The 12,896-nt window shown below is 56.6% G+C and overlaps 1 protein-coding gene across 1 annotated transcript; it reads right to left on the bottom strand.

Annotated features, from left to right (window-relative positions):
- Positions 1-2,804: 2,804 nt before the first annotated feature.
- THEMIS2 (thymocyte selection associated family member 2) lies at positions 2,805-10,388 on the bottom strand. The gene is made up of 5 exons (XM_074162194.1): positions 10,295-10,388; positions 5,322-5,462; positions 5,022-5,222; positions 3,627-4,739; positions 2,805-2,899 (listed from the first exon to the last, which is right to left on the bottom strand). Exons 1-5 carry the CDS (start codon positions 10,386-10,388, stop codon positions 2,805-2,807), a joined length of 1,644 nt encoding a protein of 547 aa, XP_074018295.1.
- Between the last annotated feature and the right edge of the window lie 2,508 nt (positions 10,389-12,896).

The raw sequence follows: 12,896 nt of genomic DNA on the forward strand, positions 1-12,896 counted from the left end.
TAGCTGTTCTCTCACGAGGAGCCACAGCTTTCCTGGTGAATGCCTTTCTAAAAAACAGGAGCTGGGGTCTTTCAAGCTGAATGCTGAGAGACTGAAGTGTGCTTTGCTGCTGCCAGGTGGGGGAGTGCTGCGCTGACCTGTCCCTTGGATGCTGCCTCTGTGTTCCCAGGGTCCTGCTGGACAAACAGCACCTGCAGCCAGGGACGAGGCTGGTGGGTTCCCGGGCTGGTTGACTCGGTGCTGTGGGAGCTGCGAGTCACAGGGCTTCTGTTATCTGGGACTGGTGAAGGGACCCAGCTTTGAAGAAGCAGTAATTTCCTGTGTGCATGTCTGTGGGGCTGGCTGGTGGGCCCAGGGCATCTGGTACTGGTATCAGTGCTGGGGCAAAACCCAGGTGTCCTGCCCAGGTTCAGCGTGTGGTCACTGCTGGGGCTAAACTGTGCTGTAGATGTGAGAGAGATAAACTTCCAGGCCGTGGAGTCCAGCGGATGTAGCAGCCAAAAGTACTGTCATTTCCCTTTTTTCTTCCTAACCTTCAAATCCCTGATGATTTTCAGAAGTGAACATGAATGGAATTGCTTGCAGTAAAGAGAGTAGTTGTGCTACTGGACAGAGCACTTGTGATGTGACTGGAGACAAAAAAAATGGCTGGGAAGGGAGTTTAAGCCTTTGCCTGGTCTCTCATTTGCTGTTTGATCTTCAAAGCATCCAGGAGCATCTGCTGTTGTCTGGGCAGCAGGACGATTTGGAGTGGGGGACAGAAGTGTTGGCTGTTTCACAGAAAGTTTGCATTTAAAGCTGTGAACTGACAGTGAAATCTAAACTCGAAATGCTTTTGGCTCAAATAAAAGAGAGAAGGAAAAATGCCCGGGCCTTTTCAGTTGTTCTGGTTTCTGCTCTGCTCTGCTCCCTTCCTCCTCCTCCAGGGAGGAGCCCATCTTCTCTCCAGCCATAGTCCAGGGATTGTTTTTTCCCCCGAAGAGAAAAGGAAAAACTGGATTCTGGGGAGACTTAAACACCTGTTGGCCTCTGCCCCTGTGGTGGGTCTCTTGGCTGGATCTTTGTACACCGTATATGTACACCATGAGGACAGGCTGAGAGAGTTGGGGGGGTTCAGCCTGGAGAAGAGAAGGCTCTGGGGAGACCTTAGAGCCCCTTCCAGTCCCTAAAGGGGCTCCAGGAAAGCTGGGGAGGGACTCTGGATCAGGGAGGGGAGCCATAGGACGAGGGGGAAGGGTTTTGAACTGACAGAGGGGAGATTGAGCTGAGATCTGGGGAAGAACTTCTTTGCTGTGAGGGTGGTGAGAGCCTGGCCCAGGTTGCCCAGAGAAGCTGTGGCTGCCCCATCCCTGGAGGGGTTCAAGGGCATGTGGGATGGGGCTTGGAGCAACCTGGTCTGGTGGGAGGAGTTGGACCAGATGACCTTTAAAAGTCTTTTCTAACAGAAACCATCCTGAGATTCTCTCATCCTATGAAATAGGTGCTGTTAACGAATGGCTAGTGTCTGCAGGTGAGAGCTGGGTTTGCCCTCCTTAGGTGAGTGTTCTGTGAACAGACCTCACCAGCAATGGTCAGTGTCTCTCCCACGGTGCTGATTTGAGGAGAGAGTGTCAATGCTGAGTGTAAATCGCAGGGCAGAGCCAGAGAAGGAAACCAGCCCAAACCCAAGCTGGGACTCGAGCCAAGCTTGGATGAATGAGATCCTCTCTGCAGCTTTGGGACTCTGCCCTTAGTGCTGAGTGAGGAACGGCACAGACTGAAAACTGAACCCAAAGCTACTCTGCACTGGGGGGGGGGGGGGGAACCCACGCAACAGTTTGACTGAAATGAAATTTATTTTCCTGCTCCAATGTGAAGGGAGTGCAGGGTGTGATGCAGGAGTTAAAAGCTCTCCTCTTGTAAGCTCTTCCCTTAATGCACATCAGGACTATGAGGTCTTTCTCTCTGCCACTTTCCTGGAGCTTTGCCAAACTTCTAGGAAAAGAAGAGTTGAACTTTGGTCCTTATTTGGTTTCCAGGTCCTTTTTTGCATCCAATGCGATGAGAGCAGCAGGGGCCTTTTGTAGGTGCCAAGAATCTGCAAGACTTTGACAAGGATGCTCACAAGCAAGAGGGGATCATGGAGGTCTAGGACAAATGTTGCTTCCAGTTGCAGGTGCAGTTGAAAACAGATAAGAACACCAGCAAAACCTAAAACCACAATGTTTTTACAATGTTTCTACAGCCTTGGTGAGAAATTAGGCCAGAGCGAGAACCAAGTTCAGCTGTACTTGAGAAAAATGCAGCTTCTGCCTTATGAAAGTGAGTTTCTGATGTGCATAGATGTGTCACTTGGCAGTTTGAGCCCCAGCTGGGGCATCGCTTGAGCTGTGTGAAGTACCTTGTCATGTCTTCTCCTAACCCCATTCCACCCCATGTACCAAACTGTCTGGACATGCTGGCCCCAAAGCGTCTCCGTCTGGAAGCATCTGTAATCCCAGCCCAGCGGCCCTGGTAATGCAGCAGAGCAGAGATTCATGTCCCAGGGCCTGAGCTGGCATCTCAGTGGCATCTTGGTGGCCACCCAGCTGTGTGCTGGCAGAGTCCCATGGGTGACAACTTGAGGACACAGCCCACAGCACAACAGAGGGATTTATTCTGTGCCTGGGGCTGTCCTGAGGAAAGTGGGCACCTTTCTGCAGGACCGAGGCAGTGGGAGGTTGCGCTGTGGATCTCTAGGGTTGCATTTAGCCTCTGCAAGGAACCAGTGTCACATAAGGTCTCAGAGGATTTGGAGGCTTGGGTGGCTGCCAGAAACCAGAGGACTAGAAAGGAAAAACCGCCTGCATTTTGCGAATTGTCTTTTGAATGTCGTCATCAACAGTTTCGTAATCGTGTTCAGCGCTGTCGCTCTCTGTGCCTGGAAGGGAAGGCATAGCCTGCAGACACGTACCCCACTGACTGCGTGGGATCCTGGTGGGGGAGGCCCCCTGCCTTCCCCACTCACATGGCAGGGACCCGGGGTGGGGGGGACCTCTTTTGGTGTGGTGGCAGCTGCTCTGCCACTGCAGACACTGGCCTCGGGGGCCACGGGTCCCCTGCCATCTCAGGAGGAGGGAAGGCACCCCCTTCCATGGCAAATAGAGAAAATGGGCCTGTCAGCAGCGTTCACCGTGACATTGCTACTGAAGTCAAGCCTTGCTTCCCCTTGTGCTGTGATCCCTGTGTGCGACAAGGGGTCAAGGCGGCCTCCTCATGGATCCACCTATTTGTGGGACAAGGGGATGGGACAGCTCCACATGGGTTCCCCTGGCATGTGGGACAAGGGGCTGGGGCAGACCCTGTGGGTACCCCTAACCTGTGGGACACAGGGGTGGGGCAATCACCCATGGGTCCCCCCCCCCTGCATCTGGGACAAGTGGAAGGGGAGGTGCAGCCCCCATGGGGGCCTGGCTGGCGGGGGTGCACATGTCCCCAGCTCAACATCCCTACCCCAGGTCCCCATGGGACAGCCCTGGAGAGGTGGTGGCCATTAGCAGCATGACCCGCTGCCACTGCTGGGGGACCATGTCCTCCTGCCACGGCAGTGCATCTCTGGGCTGAGACCCATGGAGGGGCCATGGCCTGGGAGATGCCAGGGGCCTCACCTGCATCCCTGGGAGGTCTCCGCTGGCCATGCTGTTTGGGGGTGCTCTGTTGGGGCAGGGCTGGAAGTGGCGGCAGTGATGGAGCCAGGCGGGCGCCTACCGGTGAGGATCCAGGAGTCAAGGGGTGCCGTTCCCCAGGGCCTGTCCCCGCCTGCACCCGTTTGGGGGGCCGTGGGGGTGCCGGGGCCGGGGTGCTGGGCAGCTGGGCCAGCAGCCGGTAGTAGAAGGCCTCGGTCAGCTCCTCCACCCGGCATCGGTGGGTGCAGGGGGCCGGGGGGCGGATGGGCCCTTTGCTCAGCAGGATGGAGAAGTCCAGCCACCGCGGTGGGATCTCGAAGCCCTCCACCGGCTCCTGGCAGAAGCTGCCCACCAGAACGGGCTGGTCCAGGCGGGCCTCCAGCCGCAGGGTGGGCAGTGTGCCCAGCACATCCCGCTCCAGCCCTGGGTCAGCAGCCACCACCCGGACCTCGCAGGGCAGTGGCTGCCGCACCAGCAGCTCCGCCAGCCCGTACTTCTTGCTGTCACACATCTCCATGAAGCTGCCCCCCAGGTCCAGAGGCAGCAGCAGCTCCTCTCCTTCCTCCTCCTCCTCCCCGCCATGGCGGTGGCAGAGCAGCCGTGTGTCGGGGCCAGTCCCCTGCAGCCCCTGGGCCTCCAGCCGGTCGCCCACGCCGAGTGGGGGCACGTCGTCCCCCCGGCCCTCACAGTCCTGCATCACCACCACGTGCAGCCGCTGGCCGGGCTGCAGGCCAGCCGCCAGCTCCTGCACTCCCATGAACTGCCGGGGCCGCCGGCGGAACCGGCCCAGGTAGGCGCTGGAGAGGAGGAAATGGCGGCCGCTGCTGGGTGCCGAGGCCAGGACCCAACAGGCATGGGAGCGGCTGTGGAGCTGCAGCTGCTGCCCCCGCTGCAGCCGTGACACCCAGGCACTCTCGAAGATGGCGGGGCCGGCTGGACCCTCCAGGATCTCGGCCTGGGCCGGCAGCGCCTCCTCCATCCTCAGCACCTCGCTCAGCAGCAGTGGCCGGGCAAAGTGGACATGCTGCGCCTCCTCTGTGACGTCCTCCACGTCCACCTCCAGTGTGGAGGGGATCTTCACCATGTCCCGACGCACTGTGGGGGGAGAGCTGCCCTGACCCTGCGCTCAGTCTCTCCCTGGCCCCACGTGGGAGAGGACCCCACCGCATGTCCCCCTGGCTCCACCCACCCTGTGCACCAGGGTCCCAGCACCAAACCAGTTTAGGCCCCCAACTCTGTCACCCCCATCCCAGCCCCACAGCATCCCCGCCATGACCCACAGCCTCGCCCTCCAACCCCTCAGCCTCAGACCCTGCAGCATCCTTACTCTGACCCCCCCCCAGCATCCCTGACCCCCCCAGCCCCATCTGGACTCACAGTGCATGGCGGCGTGCACCTCGTAGACAGGGTGCAGGAGCAGGGTGTGGGGGCCGATGGCGGGGCACAGCAGGGGCTGTGGTTGCCTGTCCCACCGCCCCAGCACCTGGAGCAGCGTCAGGCCCTGCTGCCTGCCGCCCTCCAGGAACGGTGTCTGCAGTGTTTTGTTCGATCTTGGGGCTGGGGCAAGTTGGAAAAGACCTGCGGGACAATGAGACTGAGCTCATGGGGGCTGCAAAGGTCTCCCCCAGGAGGAGGGCACCCATGGGGTTCAGGCTGGGACAGGGCAGTCCTGCTCACCCTTAAAAGTTGGTGGCAGCTCTGTTGTCTGCCCTGTCACCGTGTCCTCACAAATGACCTTCTGCAGTGCCACAGCCATGATTTTCAGCAGGTCGCCCGTTGACAAGCAGCATTCGTTGCCTGAAATCTCATACACAGACCCTGCAGGGTGAGGAGGGAGATTTCCTCAAAGAAAATACCTCTACCAGCATTTCATAGAATCTCAGAGTGGTTTGAGTTGGAAAAGAGCGTCACAGATCATCTGGTCCAAACCCTCTTCCATGGACATGTCCCCTGCAGGGACACCTCCCACCAGACCAGGTTGCTCAACGCCCCGTCCAACCTGGCCTTGGACCTGTCCAGGGATGGGGCAGCCACAGTTTCTGTGGTCAACCTGTTCCAGTGTCTCATCACCCTATGTAAGCTGTTCTTTATTGCTTCCTCAGCATACCTACAGGTCGTTGGTGCTCCTGTTCAACACTTGGGAGCTCCTGACTGAACTCAATCATACAAAGGAGGTGCATGAGTGGTGGCAGCAGGACAGGTGGCCCAGGAGGAGCAAAGACACGTGGCCTAGCATGCAGGGATGGGGTTAGGAATGCTAAAGCCTGCCTGGAGCTGAATCTGTTGAAGGATGTGAAGGGCAACAAGAAAGGCTTCTACAAGTACATCAACAGCAAAAGGAAGAGACTGGGGAAAACATGGGTCCCTGCGGCAAGGGACCTGGTGACACAATGAAGACGGATGTGCTCAATGCCTTCTTGGCCTCAGCCTTTACAGATATGACCAGCCTTCATGAATCCCCCTGAGACCAGGGGGGAAAGTCTGGAGCAAGAAAGATCTACCTGTGGTGGAGGAGGACGATGTAAGGGCACACCAAACAGACATACAAAGCCCACAGGGCCTGTTGGGGTATACCCACGAGTGCTGACTTTGTGAGGCCACTCTCTATGATCTTTGAGAGGTCATGGGCAATTGAGAGAGGTTCCTGAAGACTGGGAAAAAAAGAAAATGTCATGCCTATCTTCAGGAGAGGCAAGAAAGGGAACTACAGGCCAGTGATGTGCCCTTCAAACCGTGGGAAGGTGATGGAGCAGATAATTCTGGAAACCATTACCAGATACATAAAGGGTGAAAAAGTGATTGGGATTAGTCAGTATGGGACAATCGTGCTTATCCAACCTGATCTACTTCTACTATGATGTGACTGGCTTGGTGGGCGAGGGGAGAACAGTGGGTATTGTTTACCTTGACTTCAGGAAGGCTTTTGGCACAATTTCCCACCACATCCTCATAGAGAAGCTGATGAAGAATGGGCTGGATGAGCAGGCACTGAGGTAGACTGAAACCTGGCTGAACCGCTGGGGCCAGAGATTGGTAGTACCAAATGTGCTTGGAGGCATCACTAGTGGTGTGCCCCAGGGATCATTACTGGGCCCAATCCTGTACAGCTTCTTAGTTACTGGTCTGGATGATGGGGCAGAGTGCATCCTCAGCAAGTCTGCAGATGACACAAAACTGGGAGGAGAGGCTGATAGGCCAGAGGGTTGTGCTCAGCCAGAGGGACCTCGACAGGCTGGAGGAACAGGCTGACAAGAACCTCATGCAGTTCAACAAGGAGAAGGGCAAAGTCCTGCCCCTGGGAAGAAACAACCCCCGGCACCAGCACATGCTGGGGGCCACCCGGCTAGAAAGTAGCTTGGGAGAAAAGAACCTGGGGTCCTGGTGGACACCGGGTTGAACATGAGCCGGCAACATGCCCTTGCTGCAAAGAAGGCAAATGGTGTCCTGGGCTGCATTAGGCAAAGTATGGCCAGCAGGGCGAGGGTTGGAACATCCTTCCCCTCTGCTCAGCACTGGTGAGGCCACCCCCGGAGTGCTGTGTCCGGTGCTGGGCTCCCCAGTACAAGGGAGACATGGACAGACTGGAGAGAGTCCAACAAAGGGCCACAAGGGTGATGGAGCATCTCTCCTGTGAGGAAAGGCCGAGAGAGCTGGGACTGTTCAGCCTGGAGAAGACAAGGCTCAGGGGGAATCTCTTCAACGTATATAAATATCTGAAGGGAGGACGCAAAGCCAGGCTCTTCTCAGTGGTGCCCAGTGGCAGGACCAGAGGCAATGGGCACAAACTGGAACATGTGAAACTTCCTCTGAATGCAAGAAACATTTTTTTACTGTGATGGTGGTCAAGCACTAGGACAGGCTGCCCAGAGAGGCTGTGGAGTCTCCACCATTGGAGACATTCAAACACCGCCTGGACAAAGTCGTGAGCAACCAGCCCCTGCTGACCCCACTTGAACTGGGGGTTGGCTGGGATGATCTCTAGAGGGCCCTGCCAACCTCGGTGATTTACTGAGTCCCATGAGAGATACTCATGGTGTGTGCCATTAACAAATGCCAGTTACATTGTGGGAGCCCCTGCCTGGCCAGCTGTGATAAGGTCCCAGGGCAGTGGGGAGAGGCCTGACCCTGGCCTGGTCCTGGCCACAGGTTTTGTCCTTCTGAGACATGATCCAAGCCTGGGTGTCCTGGCACTCATGGGTGCATGGACATCCCTGAGGGAGCCCCAGTGCCTGTGGTGGGACCAAGGGGACCACTGCCCCCTGAGACTGCAGATGGGGGCCATGGGATGGGGGTGGAAGGTGCTGGGGAAGGAGGGCAGCTATTCAGGGAAGGGCAGAGCTGGTCCACAGGCTCAGTGGTGGGCAGAGGTGGGGTTGGCACAGATTCACCTGGTGAGCGGGGCAAGGTGGTGCCTTTGGCCACAGTGGGAATGTGTTGGTTTAGGGCCTTGACACTGACAGCCACCCCGGCGGGTCTGGGCAGGACCGACAGAGCCGGGGCTGGACACGCCACCAGAGATGGGCTGGTGTCTCTGCGCTGGGTATTGGTGCCCAAGCGCAGGGGGACAGACAGTGCTGCAGGGACTGCCCCACCACTGACCACCGCTCACCTGTGGAGTGCAGGTGGGAATGGCCAGGAGAATGCCTGCCCAACGGGAGCGGGGGAACCTTGAGGTGGAAATAAATGTGAAAAAATAAACCACAAGAAGAGGTATATGAAAGCTAGGAAGTTTCACAAAGTATTGCATGTTGTGTAAGCCCCATTCCCCACCCTCCAGCCCTCCCACACTGTGACAACATCGAGGGCATGGCCTGAAAAGGGAGAAAACCCACCACCAGGCTGCCCTGCCTCATAGCTGCACAGAGGTGCCTCACACCCTGGGTGCAGAGACCCGGTTACCTCCACGCACACATGGCATGGCTGGTCCCCTTGGCTGGCAGCAAGACACACCGACACACATGGCTGTGGATGCCCTGCGCAGGACCCAAAAGTGCTCCTCGGCTCCACCACAGCACCAGGCAGAGCTGGTTTGCAATATAAAGCAGGATGAAGAACACAGAGGAGGTGGAGCGCATGGCTGGGAAAGGAGCCCGAGAAGGGGCCAAGACCAGCAGCAGTTTTTTAACATCTTGGGGACCCCCACAAATTTTTGCTAATACAATCAAGAAGTAATAAGATCATCATAGTGGCGGGAAATCCAGAGGTGTTCAAGAAACATCATCAGTGCAGGAGGGCACACCTGCGGAGTGCAACACTGATTCACTCCCAGTGCACTCTGACCCGTCTGCAAGGTCCAGCACCGTTCACCAGCAGCCAAGGGAATTCACACCCAGGAGGTTGGCTGAGGGGTCTTTGTTGGGCTGATGCTTATTGCTAAGGAATCAAGAATACCTGGAAGCTTGTACAGCCCGTGTCCTGCAAAGCTCCCAGTGCTGGTAACTGTGCAGGGGTCGTAACAGAAGAGAAAAGCAGTGCAGAAGAGCACAACAGAATGGCTGGAGGCTGAACCGCTGTAACTCAGATGAGAAATGGGGCAGGAAAGAGTCAGTGGTTGATCATGCTGCCAAGGGGGTAGATGAGCCTTTCCTGGAGCAGGAGCTCCTCAGGCTATACTACCACATAATGATACCCTCCAACACAAGCAATGCCCTCTTCTGCCCATAAATCTCTGCATTCGTTGAGCTGCTACCAAACCTTCGCCCTCCCTGAGATGAACTCATGACCCCTTGCTATGCAAAGCAGAAAGCACCAGCTGCCTCACCATGACTACCAGCAACTGCTGAACAAATTGACTGCTGTTGTTGGAACAGTGGCAGTTTTACTCATTTAGCAACGTTAAATATTATTGAGGCCACCAGAAGTCTTTGGGAAAGCTAATCATCCATCCTAACTGAGCTACAGAGAAGCAGAGTGAGACCACCCCAACCACTTGTCCTACTCTTTAAAACTTAATGTAACCTAAACAAATGCTACAAGTCCTGCAAATCCTGATGGTTACTGCCACATTGGTGTTGCCAGGATCCTGCTGCCCATTCCCAGCTTTTTTGGGAGCCCCAGAATTCCAGCAAAAGCACTTGCTAATTTCTGACTCCGTTTCCCCACCATCATTGCCACAAGCCGATGTTGGTCAAGGCTTTTCCTTGACCTAAGATGTCTCCAGGGACGTGGCCCAGGAGGAATTAGAGAGCTCAGACGAGGCTGCTCTCTGTGCCCTTGCTGGACTTCTAGCACCGGGGCCAGGGGCAACTCCACTCCCACCTTCCTCCACCACCCACCCTGTGGCTTCCATCCCTGCCAGATCCACCACCAGCAGATGACTCACTGCCTGGGACCAGAGCTGTGCATGAAGTGGAGGACCAGCTTGGACGGTTTTTGGTGCCCCACCACTTTCCTAGCAGCGTGACTGAATGCACTGGGGCACCCAGCTGGGTGGGCATTGGGTGTAGAAGAGAATGTGTTTTTGCAAGCAGCTGTGCTTTAGGCACCAGTGTCTGGTGGTGGCACGAGAACTCACGCCTCTCCCTGGCACAGGCACCCCCGTGGGGGGGACCAGCCATCTTGAAGGCAGGAGGGGAGAGCCCGGGGTGCAGGGGCACAGCAGGGGGAGGTGGGGCACCCCGGGGCACCCTTTGAAGGCAGCCAGCACTCACCCTGGAAGTAGACACCGGCACAAATCCTGAGGATGCGGGGCAGGGTGGTGGGGTCCAGGGAGCAGATGTATTCCTGGAAGGAGAGGGGCTCCATGGCGGTGCTGCCGGGTGCTCTGGGGCACTGCAGAGAGGGAACCGCGTGGGAAGCAGCTCTGGGCTCTGATTTCACTTCTGCTTGCCTTTCACTTCTGCTTCTGGCAGTGGTAAGTTCCCTTCCCTCTCTGGCGTTAGGCTCTGCTGCCGGCAGCTCTCCAGTCTGCACAGACTGACCGAGGTGCTGCCGGGACAACCCCCTTCCTGGCCCCCGTCACCCATCACGGCTCGGTGTCCCCCAGTGCCGGTCCTGGTGATGCCGCCGGCGCTGAGAGAGGGTGAAGGCATGGACCTCCCCAGCTCTGCCATGGTGCTCCCCTGCCCGGACTGATGCTCCAGCCTGTCCTCCCCAGGCTGTCCCCATCGCGCCTCTCCAGGTACCAGCCTGCCCTGCCCCTCTGTGGCTGGGCCAGACGGAGCGATGGTGCGGTGGAGCAGAGGGCGGGTCCAGGCAGACCACGCCAGAGAGAGCGAAGAGCTGTGTCCAGACAGCCCTCATCCCTTACACACACACGGGCACCTCCATCCCGCTCACCGCTGGGCTGTCAAACCCCACTTGCCCCCGGTACAGACATCCTGTGGCTGACGTTCAGCGTGCGGGGCAGAGGGCAATCGGGGGGTCCAGGCTGCGTGGCACTGTGGAGCGTCCCCCGGGGGAAAGGCAGAGCTGAATTCCCGCACCTCCAGGACAGGCAGCAGCACCCATCTCTCTCTCCTGCAGAGACGAGCTCGGTCCTCTGCCAAAGCAGCCAAGCGTGAAAATGGCAGTTCTGAGAGCTGCTGCTCCTGATGAGCTTCATCTTTGTAACAAGTTTCCCGCTCTACAAATAAAATAAAACCAAAGCTGCAGGTTAAGAACAGGAGCAGGATGGGACTTAATGTAGAAAAGAAACTTGGAGAAAGGCATCCTACGAGGAAGGAGACCTTCCACCTCTCTGGTGATCTGTTGAAGGGCTGCACCACCCTCCCAGAGATGTTTTCCTAATGCCCAGCCTGCAGCTACCAAGCTGGGGATGTGGCCACTGGCCCTCACTATCGACATGTCTGCCACTGCTGGGAAGAATTTGGCTCCATTATCAGCAAAACTGTCCTTCAAGCAGCTGTTGGCTGCTATGAGATTGTCCTTCTCTTCACCAGACAAACCCATCCCAGCTCCCGTAAACATTCCTTGTAGATCGTGTACCCAGCCCTATCTTGGTTAGCCTTTGGTGGTCCCGCTCCCACATCCCTGTTCTTGAACTCAGGGTTCAACACTGGGTCTGCTGTTCCCAGTGCAGGCAGGCAGGAGGGATGGCTTCCCTTGACCTGGTCTTAGTCCTGCATGTTCACAGCAAGAGCACGGGTCTGGTGTTGCTGAGGACACGGGAGAAGCCTGAGGACACGGGAGAAGAGAAGCAGGAACTGCCGTGTACCGGCCCTCTCCAGGCTGTTCCCCAGCAGGACACGCTGTCCCAGGCAGGCAGGCTCAGCATCACTGTAGAAGGTGTATGGATGCCAAGCACGTGCTGATGGGACATTGCAAGATTTACAGCAGGGCAGTGGCACATAAGCCCATGTGGAACTAGAGGAATGAAGCTAAAGTGGGTGGAAGAATGCAAGCAGCAGAAGTTTAGATGCCATCAGCTGCATCATCAAGAAATGGGAATGGGACACAGTGCCTGGGAGAATTAACTTTGTACCAATAAAGTGTATTTTGTTGTATCAAACAGTGTCAAGAACCCCTGAAGGGCAGGACCAGACTAACCACAGGAGGTCAGGAAACTCTCAGTATAGTAGAGAGAAGCTCCCAAATTTGCAGACCTCGTCCCTCTGGGACTGTTTTGGTGCTTGAAGGCAGAGTCCAGGGAGGGGCTGAACAGACGTACTGCTCTGGAAATCACAGGGTAAGTTGAACAGCCAACAGCAAAGGTCTCGGGACACCATTCCTGTTCCTCCATTCCCAAACAGGCCCTGAGGAACCAGCCACTTGCCTGGACAGCCTGAAACCCCAGCGGCAAAGCTGACTCCAGGGCTTCTCTGCATGGAAAAGGTAAGGGTGGTCATGGTGGGCATCCCAGGCAAGGCAGGGTGTACATCTTGGTACAACTGAGACCTATGTTTGCAACTGCAGGAAGAGAATGAGGGTTTTCCCAGATGTGCTGGTCTAGTCCAAAACAGAAGAGCATGGCCACAGCCACCCTGTGCTGCCTGGGGAAAACAGGGGAAAACAGACAGGGAACAGAAGGAATTAGTTTGAAAATCAGCCAGAGAAAAATATGTCTAAAATTAAAATGTCACTTCAAGAGCCAGAAACACACAGTGGCCTAAGCTGGACAGCTGAGCGGCCCATGGTTCGCATGTAACAAGCCGACTGTGGTTGGAGAAGATACCAAACACTGCCTGCTCTTTGCTGAGGTTTCCTCCCAGGACGTGTGATAACGAACACCAAGAGACCCTGCGCTCATGCAGCTCCTTGGAGCTCTGCTCATTGACATGTTTGTGGGATGCTGCTGGGCACTGCTGGTCCAGC

Source organism: Numenius arquata, chromosome 21 (genome assembly GCF_964106895.1).
Source record: "Numenius arquata chromosome 21, bNumArq3.hap1.1, whole genome shotgun sequence".
In the NCBI taxonomy this organism is placed as follows: domain Eukaryota; kingdom Metazoa; phylum Chordata; class Aves; order Charadriiformes; family Scolopacidae; genus Numenius; species Numenius arquata.